Source organism: Lynx canadensis, chromosome A1 (assembly GCF_007474595.2).
Source record: "Lynx canadensis isolate LIC74 chromosome A1, mLynCan4.pri.v2, whole genome shotgun sequence".
NCBI classification, from domain to species: Eukaryota; Metazoa; Chordata; class Mammalia; order Carnivora; family Felidae; genus Lynx; species Lynx canadensis.
In genome coordinates, this window is record NC_044303.2 from 239337181 (window position 1) to 239362063 (window position 24883).

The 24883-nt window shown below is 63.3% G+C and overlaps 1 protein-coding gene across 1 annotated transcript in view; it reads left to right on the forward strand.

Annotated features, from left to right (window-relative positions):
• Window positions 1-328: 328 nt before the first annotated feature.
• The window catches only part of SLC12A7 (solute carrier family 12 member 7), a 67782-nt gene continuing 43227 nt past the window's right edge, over window positions 329-24883 (forward strand). The window contains exon 1 of the mRNA XM_030333179.1: window positions 329-518. Coding sequence (XP_030189039.1) covers window positions 329-518 — 190 coding nt within the window. The remainder of the gene's footprint in view (window positions 519-24883) is intronic.

Consider the following 24883-nt stretch of genomic DNA (forward strand, 5'->3'; position numbering starts at 1 on the left):
GGCTCTACCCCTAGAGCCCGCCCCGCCCCCACCGCTGCCCCGACCCCGGCCCCCACGCGCGCACCCGGGCCCCGCCCCCCCACGGCCCCGCCCCGCCCTCCCCTCGCGGACCCGGGCCCCGCCCCCCCCACGGCCCCGCCCCCGCCCTCCCCTCGCGGACCCGGGCCCCGCCTCCCCTCGCGGACCAGGGCCCCGTCCCCGCCCCGCCCCGCCCCCGCCCTCCCCGCGCGGACCCGGGCCCCGCCCGCGGGCGCACTGGCGGGGCTCGAGTCCCTCAGCTTTGGCTGCGCCCGGGGACCAGGAGGCTGGTGCTGGCGCTCGGGCCACCATGTCCCAACGATTCATGGTGACCCCCGCGGCGAGCAGGGCGGGGGACGCGGGGCCCAGGCCCGAGGGCGGCGGCGACCATCTCCCCAGCCCCGGCCGGGCCGCGGACCTCGACCCCGCAGCCGCCCCCGAGTCGCCGAGGGTTGACGCGCTTCCCATCCTGCGCTACTGCCGCGAGCCGAGCCGCTACGGTAGGTGCCGGCCCGCGGGGACGCCCACCGAGGGCGCCCGGCCACCTCGTCTGTGCGCCGGCCGGGGCTGCGGGAGCGCTGACGGAGCGCCGGCCTTGGGGACAGCCGCGGTGGCGGCGGCGTCAGCGCTGGGGTCGAGCTGGTGTGGCGCGTGCCCCGCGCGCTCCTCTGGGGACCGTGGCTGTGGCCCCGATGCCGCCTTTCTGCCCTGTCGTGCGTCCTGGAGGGCGGTGTGCGTCCCTGGGGCCATTGTCGGGGCGGGGGGGGGGGCGGGGATTGACGGGTGATAGCTCCTGGCATCCTCTGACCTCGTTGCCTCCGGAGCGCGGAGCGTCCAGGGAAGTCACGTTGGAGTGCGGAGGCCGAGTTGGGGCGCCTGGAGACCGCCGGGGAAATGCTGGGCCCCTCCTCGGAGTGAAGACGGCCCAGGGTCAGGGAGGCCTGGGTCAGAGCTGTGTTTCTAGAACCCCACGGCCCTCTGGTCAGTCCCTAGGCTTGTGTCCTCTTCCCCGTGGGCCCCGCACTCCCTCGCCTTTAATCATCTAGCCTGTACCAGCGACTTTCCTTGGGTTTTGAGGGCGGTGCTGTGGCGTCGCGAAGTGCTAGCGAGCCCCCGGGTGGTCCCGGCTCGGCCGTCGGTGTGTTGGGGTGTACGGACAGGGCCCCTCCTGGCAGCCCACAGCCCTGGGTGGGGGAGGGGGCAGAGGGGGAGGACAGGCCTTGCCCTCCAGCCTCAGGCCGCTCCTGGGGGCACCCAGCCCTGCTGGACTGCGTGGCCTCCACCTCTGGGCTGATGTCCCGACGACCTGCGGCTTCTCAGGTGCCGGGTCTGAGGTTTCCTGCAGGTCAACGGGGGTCCGTGGGCTTCTGGGCAGAAGGGCCTCAGTCCGGCCCCCAGCGGGGAGGATATTACAGGAGAGCCTGGCCTGCGCTCACGGTGAGGACCAGCTCCAAACAGAGAGCGGAGATTTCAGATTCTTTCCCAGCAAGGCCTTTGTTGACTCGGGACCTTTAACGTTAGGATGAGACCCGAGCGGGCGGCCCTCGGGAGTGGCGGGCACTCCGTGTGCACACAGGTTGCAGATGCCCTCTCTCTCGAGACCGAGACCCCCGAGACCCTGGCGGTAGGACACGTGGTGGGCGCTGGGGTGTGTCTCCATCAGGGGTCGCCATGACACTTGTCACTCTGGTGGCCGCGGGTTCTCAGGTCCCGCTCCCTCCCCGTCAGCCTCTTACCCGGGGAGCCATTGTTTGGGCTCCTGCTGTGGGCCAGGCAGGGCCCTCCCCCACGGTTTCCCTGCTAACCCGGGAGCCCTCGGGAGCCCCGGCTTGTTTTCTCTGTGAGCAGTGACTCTGCTGTTCCTGTTCATGGGTTAGTAGGGGTCAGAGCTGCTAACTGTTTCTGGGGCCGCACTGTCCCTCTGTTCTGAGGGAAAAGGGAAATCGCTGTGACAGTTGAGGTCAGTAGAGACCGGGGGACCTGGGACAGCACGAGTGAGGAAAGAGCCCCCCCCACCCCCACGCCCCCAGCAGCGGCAGGCAGCCTGCGGTGTGGCCTCTGAGAGAGCCCGGTCTCCACTCCCCACCCCGGGGGACCCCGAGGCCCCGCCACGGTTTTCCCCACAGGAACTGGGGCCTTGGAGGCCGTGTGGCCGGAACGTGGACTCTCAGTGGGCACCGTCCTGCGTGGAGCTGTTCTGCCCAGCAGGGCCCAGGTCCCGCCACCCCGGGCAGGGACGTGGCCCCGGGTCAAACTGACCGTCCGGGTCCTCCCAGTACCTCACTGCCCCTTCTGGCCCCCTCTGCCCCTTGCCCTGGGTGGCCAGTATGCTGGCCGGTGCCCCCTGGGGAGAGGGTCTGTTGCCAGACGTGCTCAGGTCACCTTCCTCGGGCGACTGATACTGTTACCCTCACGCTGACGCGGGAGAGGGCATTTCACCAGGGTCCTTGACGCGGTAGATGGCAGGCAGGGGGCTGTTTGGGGCCAGGGACACCCGCCTGACCTTAGAATTCGCCCTCACACACCTCCCCCTCTTCCTGTGGGTCAGACCTCCCCCCTCCCCCCACCTGGGGGCTGAGCCACCCCCTCCACCCCCTCCGCCCACCTCAGCCCTCAGGTGCGGCAACGGTTCTGAGCTCTGGTCCCCAGGCTGACGCTGGGTCCACAATCGGGCTCCAGCGGTGTGCGGCACCGTTGGGATCAAAGGCACCGTTGTGCCCTCCCCGGCGGGGGGGGGGGGGGGGGGACAAAAGACCGATTATCTGACGCTGCCCATGACAATGTGCACTGAGCGTAAAAAGCAACTCGGTTTGCCGGTGCGCCTTTGCGGGCGGGCGCTGGTCCCGAGTCGCCCTCCCACTTCTCCTTGTGACCCAGGGGAACTTTCTGACCCTTGGAGGGTGGCAGCCTCCAGGCTCAGAGGCTCCCCAACTGCGTCAGTCACCGTCGTGCCCCCTGGAGCCGGAGCAGGAACCCGCCAGGCTGAGCCTCCGACTTTGCCCTTAGACTGGCTCCCCTCCAGTGAGTTTGCCCTGGTGCACTTGTGCAGAACGGGCACGTCGGCGGGGTGTCCCTTCTCTCCGCCACGGGACAGGACAAAACCCCAGTCCTGGCGCCCCGTCCCTGTGCCCCGGGCTCAGCCAGCCTTTCCCCGGTACACCCCGGCTCCCCGAGTCTCCTTAGCCTTCTGCGGGCGGCAGGGCTTTGTGTTGGGGCGGGAGCTGGGGTGAGAGGCCTGCCGGCCCGCCCTTCCCGGCCCGGCCGCACCGCTGTTCCAGGCACACCAGGCGGGAGAGTGTAACTGGGCAGTGACAGGGCCGCGGTACCAGAAGGTGAGGTGGCTGAATTAGGGCTGTGCCCCTGTCCCCAGGAAAGCTGTGGTGCCAGCTCCTGGCGCAGTTCCTTTCTGGGATCGCACAGCGGCCCCACATCCAGAATGGAGACCCCGAGGCCATGGGACACCGCCCACAGCCGGAAGGGCAGGGAGACAGGGAGAGAGTGTTGGCCAGCAAAGTTGGCCTCGGGGAGGCACAGCCACAGGCCTGCCCCTCCAACCTAGGGCCACACTCCTCGGAGCTCAGCCTGGCTCCCCAGGGGCCAGACTCCCGTCAGCCACCTCCCTGTCTCCAGTCTGGACCGGTTTGCAGGTCTGGGGCCATCAGACAAAGGCCTGACGCTGAGAGTCTCTGGAGAGGTCATCCCGCCCCACCACTCACCTCCGTGGGCTGCCCTGAGCCAGTGCTCCCGGGGGTGGGGGGGGGGGCAGCCCAGGGCTTCCCCGAGTCAGGCGGACCCTCGCCCTAGCGTTTGCCCTCGGAGCCGGCAGAGGCCCGTTTCCCCCCGCGGCAAAGCTGACCTCTCTGTTTCTCTGAAGCTGATGTTGGGCGTTAGAGTCCTGCAGAGCCTCGGAAGGACAGCTGCAGGGTGTCGTGTGCGTTTGTGCATCTGCGTGTGTGTGTTGTGTGCGTGTGTCTGTGTCCGCGTCTGTGTGTTTTGGCTCTTTCTTGCTCAGGAGGAGGTGAGGGTTTGACCGCCCAGCCTTGCAAGGGCTCCGGGCGGAGCCGCGGGACGAGGACGGGAGTGTGCTCGGGCACGCTGCTGGCCCAGCCTCTGCCAGGTGCTGGTCCCAGACACCGCTGTCCCCAGGGAACAGGCTCCCCAGGCCACCCTCTGGCCTGGGCCCTCTTCCTGGACCCCAGGAGGGCACACCTCCACCACCCCCCAACCCCAGAAGGCGCGTCTACACTCGGTGCAACTTCACACCTGGGTCATGGGTTTCTGCTCTAGGGACGTTTCAGGGGAAAGTCCCATTTCCCTGGCTGAACTTTCTCGTCGGGAAGGAGGCCTGGCGATGCCCTCAGCTGCCGGGGAAGGCAGGCTGAGCCGGAGCCCAGGGCGCGGGCTGCCTAGCTCTGGTGTCAGAGAACCCGCCACCCGCTGGGCACACTCTGTTTTCTCTTTACTTAAATATTTCATGGCGCGCGGCCGTCGTGTAGACCTGGGAGCCGCCCCCAGCTCTCAGGGAGCAGCGCTGCCCAGAGCACGCTCGGCTTAGTCACTGGCCAGAGAATTCTCACCTTGGTGGTTTCTCAGGGCATGTCGTCACTTCCCTCCTTTGCTACTTATGCCCAGTTTGGCTTCTCTGTGGGGTGGTGTCGTGGATTTGGAGACACCAATTCTCTTTAAACATCAAAAATTACATGATGGGGCGCCTGGGAGGGGCTCAGTCGGTTAGGCGTCTGGCTCTTGGTTTCGGCTCTGGTCATGATCTTATGGTTTGTGAAGTCGAGCCCCATGTCGAGCCCCATGTCAGGCTCTGTGCAGACAGCACGGAGCCTGCTTGGGACTCTCCCTCTCCGTCTCTCTCTGCCCCTCCCCTGCTCACTCTCTCTGTCTGTCTCTCAAAATAAATAAATAAACTTTTTTAAAAAAAATTACATGATAAGTCTGTATTCAGTTAACCCACTAGGGGGCGGTGCAGGCAGGCCCAGGACCCCGGCGGGAGCCCCCATTCTGCCCAGGACTGCCCTGTGCACAGGGCCTTCCCCGGGCGCCCAGCTGCTCTGCCCTCGCCTCCCCTCCCACCCAGGCCTGTCCCTGTGAGCAAGGGCTCCGCCGTGCAAACGTGGGCTCGGGCTGGGGGTTCCACAAGTGTGTCCAGGGATGTTGGCTACCATACAAATATGTAGGGGGGGGGGTGGCAAAAGGCAAGAGGCAGCTACAAGCACAGGGTTAAAACATGCAAACATGCGTCAAAGGACACTATCCAAAGCACCCATAGATTGGGAGGCAATGTTTGCAGACGGTGTATCTGATGAGGGATTAATATCCAGAATATACGAAGAACTCTCACAACTGACAACAGCAAAGAGCAGTTTAAACAATGAGGAGAAGCATTGAACGGACTTTATAAGAATGTCCGGTAAGCACATGGAAAGAACGCCCAACATCACCGACCGTTAAGGACATCAAAATCAAAATCACAAAAAGGTGCCGCCTCGTGCCCATTTGAGTGGCTACGATACAAAAGAGACAGAAGCAGGTGTTGGCGAGGCCGTGAGAAATCAGAACGCTGGGCGCCGCCGGTGGGGACCGAGACCGTGCACCTGCTGTACAGTGTGGCGATTCCTCAAAACGCTAAACACAGAGTGACCGTGTGGCGCAGGGACCCCGCTCCTGGCCACGCATCCGGAGCGTCTGAAAGCAGAGACTTGGACAGGTTCGTACGCCCAGGTTCACGGCAGACAAAAACGTGGAAACACCCCAGATGTCTTGTCGAGGGAACGATGGGTGAGGAAGACACGGTCCCTCCACGCACAGGACTATTTGCAGCCTTGAGAAGGAGGGATATCCTGGCACCTGCTACCACAGGGATGGACGTGGGGGACGGTGCCCTGGGAGCTGAGACACATGAGTGTCCACATGGGAGGTCCCAGGAGGAGTCCCAGGAGGGCCGGACGGCGGGCGCCAGGCCCCAGGAGGGGCTGGAGAGAGAGTGTTTCGTGGGGACAGAGTTCAGGAAGAGGGGCCGCCGAGGAGGTGGCTGCCCAGCAGCTGAACCGTAAAGACCTTGGCTGCAAGTTTTTAGCTTCATGTTATATATATTTTACCGCAGTAAAAAAAAAAAAAAAAAACACCTATGAGAAAAGCAAACCGGAGAGGAGGGTGAGAGGAAACCAAATTCATCCCCTCCCCCACCCGCCCCTTGCAGAGACAGGGGCTCCGGATTTCCGAGGAGTGGGGGAGGAGGCCTGAGAGGCAGCTTTGATTAAATCAATTCTCGCCAGCCAGCTCTCCCAGGGGTGAGCCCATTCTCATCTAAATTACTCTCTGCAAGGTGTGACCTCAGGACTTTGGCAGGAGATATTTTTGTGCAGGGACCTTCCTGTTTCAAGCAGCACCCAGGAGAGTTTGGCTTGCCGCCCTGTGGGGAGGAGCTGTGGGCCCGGGACGACCCCCCCCCCCCCACCAACTCCCATACTGCCCTGCCCCCAGCCCGCTCCTCCAGGGACCAAGAAGGAGCCCTGGGCCCCGACCACCCAGTGGGGAAGCCCCCCACCCCCACCCCGGACACAGGGGGGACAGCACTCTTGGCCAGGAGGCCCACAGCCCCTCGCCCTGCTATCCTGAATGCCCCGAAGCAGGAGTTCTCTAGTTCTCCTCTGAAGGAAGGGCGGGTGCAGGGCACCGGGTGGTCTGCCTTTGGCTCAGCTTGGGTGGCCTGTCCTTAGAAATGGGGACAGCGGCTGCTGCCTGCACTTTCCCCTTCCAGATGCAGCACTTACTGGTTTTTGCCTCAGAGTTGGCCTTGCTGGGGATCAGGGACCCAGCTTCCTGCCCCTGGAGGAACCTGAGACCCCCCCCACACACACACAGGAGGCAGGCAGCCCCCCCAGATGGCCCCCTGGGTTGTCGTGCTGTGTCTCAGCCACAGGCAGGGCGTGCGGGTGTGTGTGCGTACTTGTGTGCGGTGCGCGTGTGTGCAGGTGTGCATGCATGCAGGCGTGTGTGCCCGAGTGTATGCAGGCATGTGTGCAGGGGTGTGTGCACGTGTGTGGGGGCGTGTGTGCACGTGTGAGGTCTCTCCTGCCTGCAGGGCGGGCGGCAGAGCTTTGCCTCCTGGTGGAGACTCCCGCATGATGCCATCAGGAGCCGGGCAGACGCGGCCCCCAGTCCTCGCTGGGCACAGGGAGCCCGAGCCCTCCTTCCTGCAGCAGCCCCAGGCCTGGTGCCACCCCCAGTGGGCCGAGTGGGCGCTTCAGGGCATCAAGTGCTCTGAAAAGTTCCCTAAAAACTGTGGTGGAGCCGTGATGCTCACTATAGGCACCTGGGGAAATGTGGTAACTTTCGTAGTTGGGGCCCACAGAGAAGTGGAACCAACAGGATGTGTGTATAGAGAGAAAGACGGGGATTTATTTTGACGAGTTGGATTGTTCATGCAGCTGTGCCTTGGTGAGTCTGAAATCTTCAGGGTGGACAGCAGGCAGGAGACCCAAGGAAGGGCTGTCGTGCCCACAGGCCGTCTGCTGGCAGGAGTCCTTCCTGCCTGGGGAGGTCAGCTTCGGTTCTATGTAGGCCTTTGACTGATTAGACGAGGCCCACCCATGTCTGGAGGCGGGGGGACCGGACCGCTTTACTCAAAGCTCCCCACTTTCAGTGTTAATCTCATCCAAAAAGCATCTTCACAGAAACACCCAGAATAATGTGTGACCTAATAATCTGGGCACTGTGGCCCAGGCAAGTTGAGACATCGAATGAACCATCACAAGAATGGAAAGAAAAAGGCCTCAGAAATAGTCGCTATGAAAAAGCCTCTTCCAGGCCGCCTCTGTGTATCTGTGTGCACACGCACGTGCGTGCACATGGGGATGAATCGTGGTGCATATGTTCTTTCAAACTTTATCTCTTAACGGAAATGCTTTTTCGGAGCACAAGTGCCTTCATTCTCTGGCCCTGAGTGTTGAAGGAAGCCCTTATAAAGCCCCCAGGACACAAAGCTTGAACAAGGAGGCTTCCAGCCCTCGGCGAGTCCGCAGCAAAAGGCTACACGTTTATTTACCAGTCCTGTTAGGCGCTCTGGGTCCGTGCTCCGAGCCGTGCCCCAGAGCTGGTGACTCGCTCCTCTGTCATGCTTGTGGCCGACGCTGGTGTCACGGGGTCAGTTTCAAGTGGTTGGACACGTGCTTCGCGAGCTTCGGAGGCTCTGCTGGGATTCGGGGACTCGGAGAGGAGACAGCGTGGTTGCGTGGCTGCGTGGCTGCGTGGCCGCTCCGGAAAGGAGGGAAGGGCTGCGGGGGGGGGGGGGGTTGGAGGCGAGGGCCTGTTTTTCCCGTTCACGCAGATGGTCGCTTCAGAAGAGCACGGCAGCCACCCGCTGTGTCCCGTCCGTCCTGTTATCCGCCCCCTTCCCCCGACCCGCACACACACTGGACGGCAAGCTGCTGTGCTTGACGGACCTCCCTGGACGTCGTTCTGCGGGTGCCCGCGGGCGGTCTGTCTGCCCCTCGCCCCGTGGTTGGGCTGCACCCTCTTCTCTCTGTGGTTGGATTCGGGGGGCGGTGCAGGTGGGACGGCCTGGCTGGAGACTATTTAGAGTCCGGATTGGAGTGGGGGACGCGGGGGTTTCACTCGGTGGGGCCAGGTGGCTGGGGGTGCCCCAGAGCATGACCAGGAGCCTCCCTCAGGTCGCTCCACTCCCCTCGACTCCCCTCGGTGGGACCGCGGGTCCTTTCAGACACACTCCGTGAGGACAGTGTGCATGGAGCCTGGCCGCACTGCCTGAGCTCAGGGAGCAGGTTCAGGGCACTGTAGGCGGAAAAGCGGGACTGGGTGTCGAGGAGGACCCCAGGGAAAATCGACGGAGACCCAACATTTCTCCTGTTTTCGTTTGAGAAGAATGCCACGGAATGTTCTGGAGCTCCAGAGGCTCCCCTTCCTGGGCTGTGGAGGACTCTGCCTTCCGGGAGGTGCTTTCCCTGGGGCACGGCTGTCACACACGGGCTCTCTCCCGACTGCCCGCCCCCGCGTCTGGCACAGGACGGGGCCTCCCTCTGCCCCTTCATGGCCTTGCCGAGCACGCGCACGGGACACAGCACCACGCGGAGGCGGGGACGGGCCGAGTGGAGTCCCTGTTATTGTCCTCCTGCCCACCTGCTTTTGTGTGTTCTGAGCTCTGCACGCGTGACCCAACGAGCAGAAGCCACCAGAAGAGCTGGGGGGGGGGGTGGGGGGCGTGTGGAGGCCCCTCCCGGCCGGGCGTCCACTGCTGGGGGTTGGTATTCTGGGCAGCGAGCTCAGGGAGGGGAACAGAGGAGAGGGAGGGAGGAGGGTGGGGACAGCGGGAGGCAGACGGTGATCTCCCTCCCCCGGTTGGGGCCGCGCCTGCCCGGGGAGCTCGCGGGGGCCGCGTGAGGGGCCCGTCCTCATCCTCGGTGGCCGGCAGGGCCCAGGGGCGGGCGGGACGGGTGAGGCCGAGTGGCGTGACTGTGGCCGCGTGGTGCGGGGAATGGCGGTCTCTCCAGGGTAACAGCGGCCGGCGGCTCCTGTGTGCCTCTGACCCAGCTCTCGGAGTCTCCTGACGGTGTCCACGGTAACGGTGCCCGAGACAAAACAGCTGGTTTCTCTCTCCCCGTGTGGTGCCCGAGAGCCATTCACTCGCCCGTCATTCTTTCCCGCCTTCGCTCCTTCCGCCCACCCTCGTGCCCCGTCCTCCGGTCCGAGCTACCCGACAGGCCGCGGGCTCCCCGATGGCAGGCACCGGCCACAGGTGGCCATGGACCTGTGGACTGTGGCTGGGGCCCACCTAAGAGCTGGATTTAAATTATTCAAATTTTTAACTAAGTTGAACTTAAACTTAACCAACCACACGTGCTGAGTGGCCGCGGAACCGCACGGCCGGGCCGGCGCGGAGGGCCCGGCCCAGCAGGACACGGACCAGACCCACAGCTCCAGAGCGTCTGCTCCAGGATTCAGACGATGGAGCAGGGCAGCAGGGAGGCGGGGCGGCGTTAGGGCTGAACTGTGTCCCCACAAAATCCTCCAGCATGTGACCGCACTCGGAGAGGGTCCTTGAAGAGGAGGTTAACAGGGGCGCCTGGGTGGCGCAGTCGGTTAAGCGTCCGACTTCAGCCGGGTCACGATCTCGCGGTCCGGGAGTTCGAGCCCCGCGTCGGGCTCTGGGCTGATGGCTCGGAGGTTAACAGAGCCTTCCGCACGCCGAGGATACCGGCCTCGGGGGAAAGCGCCCTGCCCACGCCCGGCTCTCGGACTCTCAGCCTGTGTGCTGTCTACCCCGCCAGCCTGTGCAGCCTGTGTCAGCTCAGCCTCCTTGGTGCCCCCGGTGGCTCCCCTGAGCAGTCTCCCCATTGTGGTCCGTCGCGAGGGCACTGAGCCACAGCCAGCACAGGGACCCTGCGCCCTCCCCGGCCGGGGGCTCCTGGACTGCCTCACCTGGACCGAGGCACACGCCTGTCCCTGCAGCCGCCTCCCTGTGGCTCCCCTGCCCCTCCCCCGCAGGCCACCTGAGCCCTCCCCAGGGCCCCGGGCTCCTCCTCGCTGCCTCTTGTTGCCTGGAGACCCGAGTGTCCCCGTCCCCCTGGACTAGAGACAGAGTGGGGTGGCCGGCTGTGTTGCTGTGTCAGGCTTCCCTCGGGGGCTGCTGGAGGGGCTTGAGGGGAGCAGGTGACGCCACCAGGCCTGGGGCTGTTCCTGAGGGTCCTGGGGATGCAGGCCAGTGGTTAGGGTCGCCCCCAAGAGACTCCAGGGACACCCCCCACTGAGCCACCGGGAGGGAAAAAGCAGCCAAGATCAGGGGCTGCCTCCTGAGGAGAACGGCCTGTATGAGCTCACACAGGCTTGTGGCTCCCACCCCCCGGTGGGGGCTGTAGGGTCCTGTGGGTCTGGCTGCCCCCGCCGTGGCCCGCAGGAAGTATGAACCTGCTCGCACCCACACAGCTCTCTGCAGGGTTCCCTCCCACCGTGGATCCAACCTGGGCCGAGTGACCGCCCTGAGCTCCCCAACCCAGTGTAGATGTGGGCTTGGAGTCCTCCCAGCTGAGAACTGTGCTTCTCGGGGGTCTTGTGAGGGTGGTTCCTGGGGGGTGCTGACCCATGCAGGGAGGAGCGAGCCCCTCTGCCGACACCCCCCTGGGCCTGTCCCATGCCTTTGGTGCACTGAGACTCAAGTCTGTTCTGGGAGGCAGAGGGGCGGGCTGGTGGATTCTAGCACGTTCCAGCACGCTTAGCACCTGAGGCCGGTCTTCTCAGCTGATCACTTCTGGGACCGGTGGCCTGAGTCACACGCACCAGAACTGTGCTCTAGGGACGTGGAGAAAGCACTCTGGAAACCTCACCGCCCCCTCCCCCTGAGTGTTCGGAGGGCCAGCATGAGGTGCGCCCTCGGACAGCGGGGCAGAAGGAGCTCACAGAACCACGTAAAATGACGCTGCCCCGGAGAAAAGCAGGCTTGCTGCTGGGTGTGTGTGTGTGTGGGGGGGTGACAGGGTTGTAGAAATGGCTGCCCGAGGGGTCAAGCAGGCCATGCTGTGGAGCCCCCTTTCCTCTGCGCCCACCCATCGGGACCACTTCTCTGAGATGAGCCACTCTCCTGGGTGGGCCAGGCCTCACTGCCTCTGCCCACTCACAGCTCGGGGAAGGGACCTCCTGAGAACGAGGCTGCCTTCCCGCCCTGTCCACCCCCACCCCGTGCTGCCCTCGGCCCCCGCTTTGTGTGTGGGCCCACGCGTCACGGTCCCGGGGGACGGTGCTGTCACCAGCCCGGCTCCCCTCCACGGGGGACTTGCCAGGCCCCCGCGAAGGCCGGGGAAAGCACTCCTTCCCTCCTCCTGCCCGGGGCCCGGCCCACGAGGGTGAGGGTGGAGCCTGGCTTGTGGGGCCGTTGGGGGTCCCAGGATGCACCTGTTGCTGGCCTGAGCCCCTCCACCCCGGGCAGCCCTTCCAAGCTCAGGACCTCAGCTGTCCCCCTTTGAAAGGCCGGATGGTAGGTGGGGGTCCATAGGGACAGGGCACGGTTGGTCTCCTGCCCCGAAGCTGCTCCCTGAGGACACGTGTTTTATGACCGTGGCAGAAAGCCATGCGTTTTGGGTGAGTTAGTGGCAAGCAGACAGCCACCGGGGGGCCTGCCAGCCTGTCCCACTGTCCGAGATGGTCCCACTGTGTGCCGAAGGCCACAGAGAAGCTTTGGGGTCTGCCCCTCCTGGAGCCCCCTCCCTGGGAACCAGAGACCTCCAAGTTTGGACCTTATCTTGTGTTGGTTTTGAGGCTAGCAGGGGGGCTGAATGATGGCCCCCAAAGGATACGTCTGCGTCCTAGCCCCTGGTGCCTGGGAATGGGCCTGGCTGGGAAAAGCGTCTCTGCAACGTGACTGAGTTAAGGATGTGGAGGTGAAGAGGTCATCCTGGGTTCTCTGGTGGCCTGAGTCCATAACCACTGTCCTCACAAGAGACACAGAGGAAGACACAGGCATGCACAGGAGAGACCACGCCAGGAGGAGGCAGAGGTTGGAGGGCCAGGCCCCGAGGGAGAGGCAGGAGGGACCCCCCACCCCCACCCCGGGGCCTCCAGAGGGAGCACAGCTCTGTGACCCCTGGCTGTGGGACGTGTGGCTCCAGAGCCCCGAGAGCAGGCTCCCGGGTGTTAGACCCCATATGTGGCTGGGTGCCAGCAGCCGCGGGGTGCTCGTCCTGTCAGGGGTGCCAGAGGGGTGGGCTGGGTTCGCCTGGGAGCCGTTTCTGGAGAGGGTGGGGCGCAGGAGGAGGTGCACAAGCTCGGCGTGCCCCGCTCAGGTGGCATCGTTGTGGCTGGTGCCCTGTATGCCGGCTGCTCCTGGCGTGGGGCTCAGCCCCGCCGTCCGCATCTACGGGGCGAGTAGCCCCAGCCCCGCCCCGGCCGAGCGCCGCGGACCACCTGCTCGAGGGCTTCCCGGGGCCTTGTCCAGCCGCCGTCCCTGGAGGAGAGGCTGGACCCCAGCAGGGAGGGGACAGCTGTGTCCCACAGCGAGTGGATGACGGACGGAGCAGGCCGAGGGGTGCTGGAGGGGCCTGCGAGGCCGGGACCTGACCCGACACCTGGGAAGCGCTGGGTCAGCTGCTGTGTCTGCAGCCACCGGTGTGGTGCCGCCGGCCGGCCGCCGTCCCCGAGGGGAGAGCCGCATCCGCCGCCTGCTCACACGGACCCCACGGGACGGCCCCGTGGGCTTCCTCGCGGAAGCCACGAGGGCAGCCCCGGCCGACGTGCTCCCGAGCGCGAGCCCGCGGAGCTGAGCCTGTTTGCGAATCAGCGTTTACGGAAGCGGAAGCGGAAGCGGAAGCGGAAGCGAGCGGCCTCCTCCGGCCCGCGCTCACGCCGGGCCACCCGCTGTCTTATCCCGGGGTCCCTGGGGCTTGGCTCCTATTCGGAAACATGCTTTCCTCGAAGTGCAGTCGTGACGGTAAGACCCAGCAGGGGTGAGGCTCCTGGTTGGGACGTCGGGGTTCGGAGCGTGCGGCAGTAAGACGGGACGCAGCCCCGAGGGCCGTGCCGCGGACTGCCCGCGTTTCCGTGCCCTTCGTGCGCACGACAACCGTCCAGAGCGTGTGTGCGGGCTCCCGCAGGAGGGCACACGCGCTCCGTGCCTCTTTCGCGGCGTCTGGGGACGGGGGCAGCTGTGGGGTCAGTGCGCCGGCGCACATGTGAGCTGCCGCGTGCCTCTCGCTTCTTGCCGGGCTGACGGGGCGGGGGAGCCCGGACTCGGGGCGGAGAGCTCAGGGCGGGCCCTGGAACCAGGCAGCCCCGCGCGCCCCCCGCGCCGGGGACGGGGTCCCCGCCGCCCACGGCCCACGGGCGTCTGGGGAGGCGTCGCACACCTGCGAGGAGCTCCCGGTCCACTTTGCAGGACCGTGGCACCCCTGTGGCAGGACAGCGTGGCCGGGGACGGGCAGCAGGCGGGCTGAGGAGCCCGGACAGGGCCCGTGACAAGAGCGCGGTGACGGGGCGGGGGCTGGGTCCGGGGTCCCCCTGGGGTCAGCGGGTCCGGGCCACAGGGTCAGGCGCGGGCCGTAGTCACGGGGAGAAGGAAGCTGGGGCTTTTCCCCGGGAGTGGCGCTCCACCCCAGGTTTTCTCTCCCCGACATGGTGACTGTCACCCAGCCTGCACGAAGGACGTGTGATTTAGCGGCAGTGGGAGACGGCCCGGCAGAATCCATTTCGTGGTCTCGCCTGCTGAGGGCCAGGCCCCCAGCCAGGTGCTGGGGGGCAGACCTGGGGCGGATCTCGGCGCGGGGTGCCGCGTCCCCTCAGCCTTGTGAGTTCAGATGACATGCTGCAGCAAGGAGCAAGCAGGAAGGGCCTTGAGTGCAAAGGTCACTTTCCAGAAAGGTGCCCTAAGCTGCCCAGATGTCCAGCCCAAAGGCGACAGTGCAAAGGCCCTGGGGCAGTGGCAAATTCAAGATGGGACCTTGGACATGAAGAAGACATGGGGCGGGCACTGGCAGAGGGAGCTGTGGTGACGGGGTGGGCGCATCACTGATCTGGCAGACACGCCCAGGCGGGCAGGGGACTGGCAGAGTGTCACAGCGGAAGGGCGGGGGCTGGCAGGGGTGGGGGCGGCGCTGCGGATGCAGGGACGGCAGGGACGAGGAAACTGCCTCCTGTGTGGTTGGTTAGGGGATGGAGTTGGCTTTCCGTGGCCAATTCTGGGTTGCATGCGCAGCGGTCACTGGTCAAGTCTTGACCGTCGACCGATGGCGCCAAGGCCGTGGGCAGGGTCCTGTCGTCCTGTCCTGTGCCCTGAGGCTGCATGGGGGGCAGGCTCCAGGTCACCCCTGGACTCGGACCTCTGTTTGCCTGTTTGTGTCCAGATTTCCACGAGGTGGGAGGACAGCCGGTGAAGTGGAGGCAGGATGTGCTTGAAGGGGTGGAGACCCCAGGGGATGGAGCGACCTCGAGGTGACCAGTGAACAGCTGCTGGCCGCGCACCACGGGGCCCGTTCGTGATGGTCCTGGAGAAGTACCTTCCGCAAAAGCAAAGGCCCTGGGGTCACCCGTGCGGGGCACGGCTTGCAGGAGGCTCCCAGCGGGGACAGCACACTGGCTTGCTCTCTCGCTCTGCTCTCCAGGTTTGGGGGCTTTCTCGTGCCCACCCCCGGCGCCGGCTGGGCCGGAAAACACGCAGACAAGGCTGTGCAGGTTTCTTTCGCCGTCTGGGCCCCGATGGCCTCTCTGCCTCGGGTCGCTGGCCTTCTCGTGCTGGGAGGGGGTTCTGTCCTGAGGACGGGTCCTTGGACGCTGAGTCACGGGCTGTGCGGCTGGCGCTGCACCCCCTCCGTCCTGTGCGGTGCCCAGGCCTACCCTGGAAGCACGTGGCTGGGGCACCCTCGCCTTCCTGGCAGGAGATCGTGTGGGCTGTAAGAAATGATGAAAACATGCACGTGACTACCTTGCTCCTGCCTAATTCCCTCCCTGGGGGCAGAGTCCCCAGGGAGCACTGGAAAATCTCACACGCCCTGGGAGAGGCAGGCTGGCAGGGACCCTGAAGCCACCGCAGCGCAGAGGGGTCGCGGCCGGCTTTGTCGGCCCGCACCCCCACCTCACGCCGCGAGCGTGGGATGGCCAGGCCCAGCGGCCGGCAGGGCAGTGTGCCCGTGACGCTTCAGTGTCAGGTAAACACGAGCAACGCGAGGAAGACTCCTCACCAAAATAAAAGTCAGCATGTATCTGAAACTCCAGTTTGACCGGGCACCCTGTGTGTCTCTCACGACCCCCATCTGGGGTCCTTTGACCACGGGGTCCTGGAGGGAAGGAGGCCGGGACCACACTTAGCGGAAGCACCCTGAACGAGCTGAGGTGTGGGGGGGATGTTGGAACAGCCTCAGCCCAGCGAGTGGGGGTGCGGGGTGCGGGGTGCTCACCGCATAGGGAAGACCATCTACGCAGGTGGTTGGGGGACTTCCGGTGTCCCTCTCGGGGGTCGGGTCCTGGGGGTGACACTGCCCATCTCCCTGTGCCGCCAGGCACATCCTCGACAAGGGGCTGGTTGAGGCACCAGGGCAGGCTCCCACCGCTCACCAGGAGCGGGCTTTCGAGGCCTGGGGAGGGATGGGTCACATAGGGCGCCCAACACAGAGCGGGAGGGGAGATCCTGTGCCTGGCCGCCTCTGCTGCCCTCACAGCCTGTGGTGACCGCCCACAAGGGGGCCGTGCAGGGCTGTGTGTATCTGTGAGTCTCCAGAACCTTTCTGCGTGTGGTGCCGGCACCTGGCTCTCCGGTGCGGGCTCCCACACAAGCTGGCAGCTTCTGGACAGACAGGGTCCGCCGGGCTGGAGGGCAGCGTCCAGGCCCCTCAGGCGAGTAACAGGGTGGCCAGCAGGGGGCGGACAAGGACCTTGGGAGCCTCAGGCCGTGGTGCCCTGGGGTCACAGTCAGACCCGCTCCCACTTCGAGCTCTGCTGGAGGCCTGTTTTTTGGTGAGGCCGCCTTGTCCTTGGCTTACCTCTGAGACCTCGTCCACACGCCAGACCCTGCTTGTTCCCTTGCTGCTGTTGAATCCTGCCGGGAGGCCAGGGGCTGGAGGAGGAGTTCTGGAAAGTTCCAGCCCAGCCTCAGGGCCCTGACTCCCACCCGGTCCCATCCTCCTGCCTTCCCCCAGCTCCCACTGGTCAGGGGCGTCTCCCCCACCCCAGTGTCCTAGGCCCCTGCAGCCCCGAGGCGGGGCTCCCCGTCAGTCCAAGCTGTCCCTGAGGCTGCAGCGGCCCTTCGGAGAGGCGTGCCCTGCCCAGGACACTCCCGAGGGACCTGCCCCGGGGACCCCGCCTCAGGCTGGAGCAAGGGCTGGGGCCTCTGAAGATTCTGAAGGGTTCAGGAGCTGCCCAAAGTGGCTGCCTCAGTGGGGTCCAGGGGGACAGTCACCGCCACAGCTAAGACTCGAGTTAACCAAGTATGTGCAGTTTTAGGTGATTTTCCATGTACTTTCTCAACCACATCCAGAAATAAAGTCTTGGAGGGGATATCAAGGACTTGGTGGGTTTGCTCACTCCCCTCTTTAGGGGGGAGTGGGGGTGTGTGCAGGGCAGTCCCCTCCCTGGACACCTGACCCCAGCCCTGAGGGCTTGGCGCCCAGGACCTGGGGGACCGGAGGACAGCAGGGCGGCTGGGGACTTCCCACCTGCGACACAGTGCGTCTTCCCCTTTCGAATCCCCAGGTCTGGGCATGGCCGTCTGGCAGCTCCTGGAAGCTGGGCTCCAGGGGGCCTCTGGGCACCACCCCAGCCAGAACCTTCTGCTGTCTCCTTGGGTCACGCCTGTCACACCCGCCAGGGCCCAGGCTGCTGCTTCCCCCAGGACTCCCAGGTGCTCTCAGGGTTCTTCCTGTGGGGCTTGGAGGCCCTGGCCAGGCCCCTGGTTGAGGCCAGTGGGACCCAGGGGGCCCTGCGGCCGGTGTGTCCTGCTCTGGTGGGGGCCTGTGCTCCCCAGGAGGGGCTGGAGGGCAGAGGGGGAAGCCCTGGGAGTTTCTGGGGTCTCAGGCTGGCCCTGCATGGTCCCCTGGTGACTCTCTTGGTGGCCTGGGGCAGGGTGTCACCAATGTGCCCTGGCTTTCACCGTGCTGGAGGCACTGCTCAGCCCGGCAGCCCTCTCCACTCTGACTTGCTTAGCTGAAACTACACAGACTTGTAGAATTTAGCTTTTAATTGTGGCAAAATAGGGGCACTCGGGTGGCTCTGCCGGTCAAGCGTCGGGCTCTTATTTCAGCCCCGGGCACGATCTCACAGTGCGTGGGATCGAGCCCCGCATCGGGCTCTGTGCAGACGATGTGGAGCCTGCTTGGGATCCCTTCTCTCCTTCTCTCTCTGCCCCTCCCCTGCTCGTTCTCTCTCTCTTTCTCAAAATAAATAAAAATAAACTTAAAAGAAATAATTGTGGCGAAACGTACAAAACACAAAAATTTCCAAGCATCTACACTGAGTGCAGCCGACCCACCGGCCATCACATCACCCTCCCAAACCGGAGCTCTGTCCCCAGGAAACACGCCCTCCCTGCCCTGTCTGACCTCCAGGCCTCGGGGGCCCTGGGGGGAGCCGAGTGGGTGCTCTTGGACGCCTTCCTTGTCTTTACCGTGGTTTTACCGGTGAGCTGGAGACTTGGCCTGGCCTGTCTCCTGTCTTCCTGCGAGCTGCCCGCTGCCCCACGCCCTCCTGTGCCTGCCCTTGGCCATCCAGAAACGCCCCCGGACACATTCGGCAGCCACTGGCTGGCTCACACTTGGCGTCTGCATCTCGGTGGCCCCCTCCCCGCCTTGCCGTCCCTCTGGCTCCCCTCCTGCACGCAGAGGCTGGGGCTGCTCCCAGGACGCGGGGGTCCGGCTTCCCTGCCCCTCAGATGGTACCCACCCCGCCCGTCGGCTGGTGTGGCACACGGCCACGGAGTCCCGCCGTGCTGTGTTTGCTCGGACAGAGGTGTTTGAGTTCCAAACACCTGCAGCCCCACCTGGTGCCGCCTGGGCGGGTCCAAGCGGGCACAGGGGCTCTGCCTCTCTGAGCCACGAGGCACGGCTTTCCCTGAAGCAGTGAGGGGCCCATGTGGCTACCACACCCACCCTGTGCCCCGTGCCCTGTGCCCCAGGGATGGACGCAGGGACGGCACCATGGCCTGGTGGTGGCTGTGGGAGGCTCCTTGGGAAGGTGCCCTGACATCTAGAAGACATGGCTGTACCTCAGGAAGGGCAGAGCCCTGGGTGGACACACACGTGCTCACACACACACACACACACACACACACACACATCCATGCACTTCACGGGGACTGATGGGAACCAGGGAGACTGCCTCCTGCCTCCCCCCTCCTGCCTCCCACCTCCCACCTCCCACCTCCCACCACTGGTGGGACCAATCTTGGGTAGCCAAGCTCATTGGTTAGCAAATACTCATTGAGCACCGTTGGGTGCCGTGTTGGGTGATGGAGGACAAGACACATTTCCTGCATCTGAGAAGGGTAATTCTAGAACCTTCCATCAACAGGGTGAGGAGGAAAGAAACCAGTGTCCAGAAGATGTGCCTCAGGATATCAGGAGACTTGATGGCCCGGGACCAGCCCAAGGTCCCAGCCTCCCAGACTAGCTGACTGGCTGGTGGGTCTGGTGCTTGTTTACGTTAACTTTGTTTCTCAGCGAGAGATGGTGTTGGGTCTCCAGGCACCTGCCCGGTTCTGCGTGAGAGCTGTGTTGTCATTCGGGTCCTGTTTCTTGTGCTGCGGACAATAAAGACTTTATCTAGGCAACTGGGGCTAAGTGACCTTGATTCACTGGACTCTGGATTGACGCCCACTTCCTGCCCAGGTGGGACTGGTTGGCACGGGGCGGTGTCCCAGCCACGCCCCCTCTGCCCTCCACCGCCGCCCCTAGTCCTTCTGGTGGACACACGTGTGCTTAAGTCAACTTGCACCGACTTGTGATGCGAGGAGTCAGAAATGCACAGTTCCTCCTTGTGCTTCTTCCTGAGCGTCCGGGAGGTGATGAAACCTCCCCCGGGATGAAAACAGGACGCCGTATCCCTGCAGTTAGGGGCACGTTAATGCGTTCGCCGGCCGTGGCACGTCTCTTTGTGGCTCCCCCTTGCAGTTCCTCGATGACCAATGCTGATTCGATAAAACAAGCTAGGCAATATTGCTTTTTTTAACTATCTGTGAAAGTTGAATATAGTTGGTGTTCTTTCTTCTTTAAGTGTTTAGAAAACAACCCCTAGGCGGCCATCTGGGCCGTGGGGGTGTGTGTGTGTGTGTGTGTGTGTGTGTGTGTGTGTGAAGGTTTCAATTTCCTCACGAGATACCGTGCTCTTCAGAGCTGCTCTTTCTTCTTGCGATACTTTGGGTAGGTTGTGTTTCCCAAGGAATTTGTCTACATCTACACTTTAAAAATGATTATCACCAAGTATTCGTCACATCTCCTATCAGTATCAATGTCACAAACCAGGGATGTGAAACAACCCAAGTGCTACCCTCTGCCGTCCGGCCGCTACAGGCCCTGTGTCAAGGGGTAGGCGCTGCCCCCAGAGGCTCCGGGCTGCAAGGTGAGCCTTGGGCTGCACGGCTCACCCTGTCTGTGTCAGGCCGAGACTGCCTCCTCCTGCTTTTCAAACCTGTCTCCTCTTAACACCACCAGTCATCCTGGATCAGTGCCCACTGGCCCCAGGGTGACCTTGCTTGAACTTGATGACTTCTGCAAAGACCCTGTGGCTAAATGAAGCCCCATTCACAGTTTTGAAGTGGACTGAAATTGCTTGTGATTCTGCCGGACGTTCACGCGTCTTTGGGGAGAATACGCTGTGTGGCTGTTGGGTGTGTGTTCTAGCATCCGCCGGTGAGGCCAGTCTCGTTACACATGGGTGCAAAGTTCATTTGTCTGCACCGAGTTTTTGTCTTTGTCCACTCATTCCATCAGTTACTGAGAGGTATGTGCGAAAACCCATTGGCGTGGACGTTCGTCCATGTTTGCTTTCAGGGACAAGGGTGCCGGGGCACATGTCCTCGGAAGGGCTTGTGGCAAGGCGTCTGGGTGGCTCAGTGGGTCCGACTGCGGCTCGGGTCATGATCTCTCAGTTCATGCGCTTGAGCCTCGCATCAGGCTCTGCAGAGCCCGGAACCTGCTTCGGATTCTGTGTCTCCCTCTCTCTCTGCCCCTCCCCCGCTCACACTCTGTGACTCTCTCTCTCAAAAATAAGTAACAAAAACTTCTAAAAATTTTTTAAAAAGAAGGGCTCATCAGTGGTGCGTTCACCCGGTGAGCCAGTGCGGGATCCTCTCTTCTTGCGTTCTCTGGTATTAAACGTGTATTTTCATTATTCCGTTTCCTCCAGCGGCTTCCTGCGACTCTCGTGGCTGTGCCTGGCTTGTTGGGGTGGGTGTTCACACGGTCACCTCTCACCTGTGGGGCCCGTGCTCCTGAGCAGTCGAATTCAGTAGACGGACTTCGCGTCTCGTGCGTTTGCCACCACGCCGTGTCGCGTCACTGTGTGCGTCCTGACCCACCTCCCATCTCCTCCCCGGTTACTGCAAATCTCCGTGCTGCTGTCCGGAACCGCCTGCCTTCAGCTTGGGAGGAATTTTCTCGGGTGTTGTTTCCTGGGAATGTCATTGTCTTCCCTCGTTTTGCGGGACTGTATTTGCTGGCGTGGACGGCGAGGTGGCCAGCTGTGGCCTCCGTCCCGTGGTCTGTGGCGCCCGCGGAAGCCGACGTGGCAGACGCTCTCTGGTTCTGCTTCTGTAGTGTGTGTGTCCTCCCTCCCGGGAGCAGGAAGTGGCAGCCACGCGATCTTAGTCAACCTGCTTTCCATTGTTTTCTCTGCGCTCATCACACTTTGACATGTTTTCGGGCTGTGACGCTTGTCTCTGAGAGGACCTTGCTGGTCACCTTCGAGGTTTTGAGCTATAAGGCCCGAGCGACCTTGCTGTGCTCGTTGTGATCAAAGCTTTTTTGTTTTCTTAAATGTATTTTTGACTCACTGCCCCGAGAAAATAGAAATTAATGACTTGTGGCATTTACACAGAAAGTATTTCTCTGTGGATGGCGGCGAGGCTTCTAGCACTTTCTCTGTCAGCTCTCGTGTGATTCAAGCCAAAAATTTAATGTTTGAACGAGGCACTTAAACCCAGAGATAGTTATCTCACTCGGAAACTGTGGCTCAAGCACACTGCCCCTTTTCTCCCCCTAACAGAATAGAAGAAAGTCCAGAAAAAGGTGAATTTGGGTTCAGGCTGCCAAGCAAAATTGGCAGTTTCCAGCTTGAGGCGACGGCTCAGCCGGTTGGAAACCGTCCAGCAGGCAGAGCGCGGCTGGGTCTCTGTGTGCCCTCGCCCCCGGCTGCCCCTCGGGGTCCACGGCCCCCAGACACGCATGTGTGTCCCCCAGACACGCACACGGGCCGCGCTGGTGAGGAGATCTCAGCCCGTGGCGGGGGGCCGGCGCTCCCCGTGTCTCCGGCCTGGTGGCCTTGCTGTGCGGCCGCCCCCAGGAGGTGCAGGGGGAGGGCTGGCAGGAGGCCTTATGCATTTCTCGGAGGGTCCTCCTGCCTGGATCCTCGGGTGTCTGTCTGCCTCCAGGGGCAGGGCGGCTGGAGCTGTTACACCCAGACGCCCAGGACCCACCCAGAGCCCGTCTCCCCTCCTCGGGGCCGGCGTCTGCGCAGGCCCCCAGCCCTCCCCCAGAGAGAGTCCAAAACCCTGCGCGGCTCCCCACCTTCCTGGGATGATAGGTGTGACCTTGAGAGAGGCCGTTGGTCACCTTATCAGTGCTGTGGATAATAATAGGATCGAAATCACCGCCCTGGGCGCCTGACTGTGACCTGCTTATCTCGGCCAGCAGCAGCTTGTTTAATTTAAATGATTGTGAAGTATTTTTGTCTCAGCAGGGCTGGCTCACCCTGCAAGCTAGAAGGTATGGGGAGCGTCCGTCCCCTTCCTGTGGGCCCAGGGAGACGCCTCCCGCCTCCTCCCAGAAGTCTGGCGTGGGCGCCCGATTCCTCACAAAAACAGGAACATAATCCCGGTGCTTTTCTTTCTTACTTAGACACATTGCCTGGAAATCGCCCCACCTCCATCCAGGGGACGTCACTTAGTGAAACACATGATTCGCAGTAGCCAAAAGGTGGAACCAGCCCCCGTGTCCGTCGACAGACGGATGGACACAAACGATGTGGCCCATCCGTGTAGTGGCACAGTGGTCAGCCTGGACACACGACGTGGCCCATCCGTACAGCGGAACAGGGGTCAGCCTTAAGGAAGAAGGATACCCTGCCACCTGCCACGGCATGGGTGGACCTTGAGGACCTTGTGCTCCGTGGAATTGGCTGGTCACACGGGACGTATCGCACGTGACTCCCCTGTGTAAATCATACGTAGAGTCAGAAAGGGGGACGTGGCCTCCAGGGACTTGGGGCCTGGGGTCCGGGGTCAGCGTTTCATGGGGACGGAGCTTCAGTCCTGCAAGATGGAAAGAGTTCTGGGGGCGGATGGTGGTGACGGTTGCACAACAATATGTTAAAAGGTAAACTGAGGCACCTTACAGGTTTTGTTTTGTTTTGGTTTGTTTTCCCCAGAGTTTATCTGGAGCTTCCCCAGCAGGAGTGCGGGAGGGGTTTGTACAGGACACGGAGCCAGGAGGTGACCTGATGGGTCATAGGGCACGTGGCCAGCTTATTTGTGAGGCTGCCTGCCTGCCCGGCTGTTCTCAGGCCCCCTTCTCTGTTTGCGCATCAGAACACCCATCCGGCGGCCTCCTTGTTTGACTGTGTTAACACTCGCGAGTGTACTTGAAGCCCCTGAACCACAGTTAAATATGGTTAAAACGGCCAATTTATTATTCTGTGTATTTTGCCACAATTAAACAGAATCCATTTTTCAGAAAGGGGAAGAAAAGTCAAAATGCAGACGTTTTTGTCCAGATGTGAGGTTGGGTGAAGGAGGCAGGGAGGCCCGTGTGGTGGCAGGATTCACGGCAGCCACGTCCACAGGGCTACATGCCCACACACGGTCACAGCGTGGCACTGGGTCGCTGTGACAGCCCCCAAGCTGGGGTCTTCGCCCCCACTGACTACATTGTGTGAGACCCCGATGCTTGGCGGCTTTTCAAGCTGCCTCCCTCCCGAAAACAGTCACCCAGGCCCTAGCATGGTCCTGAGTGGGGGTCCCGTCCTCAGAGAGGATGCTGGTCTGGTCACGAGGACTCTAGGATGACCCAGTGACCACCCCCACGGGACTTGGGGACAGCGGGGGTCACCACAGGCTCCCATGAACAATAGCCACAGGCCGTGGTGGCCAGCCTTGGCCGTCCCCACAACGTCTCAGGAGCCTCAGGAGGGGTGAGCTCGCAGAAGCAGGGTGCCGCCACCATGGGCCTGGGGGTTCAGCTGCCGTGGGAAAGCAGTCTCCAAGGCGGTGGCCCCTGTGCAGGGCCACCTGGGGTGACCTGGGCAGTTTGTCACTTTGGAGGGGTCACTCCTCCAAAGAAGGGACAGCAAATGAACAAGGGCTGGGGTGGGGGCGGCAGGGGTCTGGTTAGTGTTTGGCCGCTGGCCCGGGCAGTCCCCTACGGCCTCGCGGTGTCGAGGCCATACTCCGCCTCCCCAGGGACGAGGGTCCAGGGAGAGAACCTGGATGACCAGCCAAGACCCTTGAGCAGATGCTGGCCCTGGAGGAAGGCCAACGTCTTCTTGGACCTGGTGTGTTCTGTCCACCCACCTCCCTGCCTCTGCACCCCTGCACCTGCCCATAGCCGGGGTCTCCTTCTCCCAAGTGCCTCCCCACACCCCCCCCCCCCCCCCCCACCGCACCAGCACTGTGCACAGCACTGTGCACAGGCCTGGAGACCTTGCCTCCTACACCAGATGGAGCCTGGGATGTGGGGACCCACTGGCCCCCACTTTATGTGTCCAGGGACGGCCGCGGTGCCTGGCACGGTGATGCTTGGTGACGGACTGTTGAATTCTTAGAGGAACTGGTCAGCAAAGGAGCTCACCTTCCTTGGGGGTCACGTGACCCCTACCGTTGCACAGCTTGTCCGGACACCACCGCCCGGTGTTGGGGGGGGAGGCGGCGACCACAGGACGCTCGGCCAGAGTCCCTTTCCAGGCCGGGTGTGCACACAGCTGCCCTTTCCTGGGAGAGCCCGTGCCAGCTACTGAGGGTGGCCCGTGGCCCTGTGTGCAGGGCTCCGCCTTCAGGGCCTGGGCGAGGTGTGGGTGGGCAGTGGGCTCGGGTCCCCGGAAGGGCAGCTCCAGTCTCCACCCCCCGCACGGGGTCTGTGGACTCTCGGAGCTGCCTGCTGTCCCAGCCCCCCGCTGTGCTGTGTGACATCTGGCATCCACTCGGCCTCTCTGGGGCCCA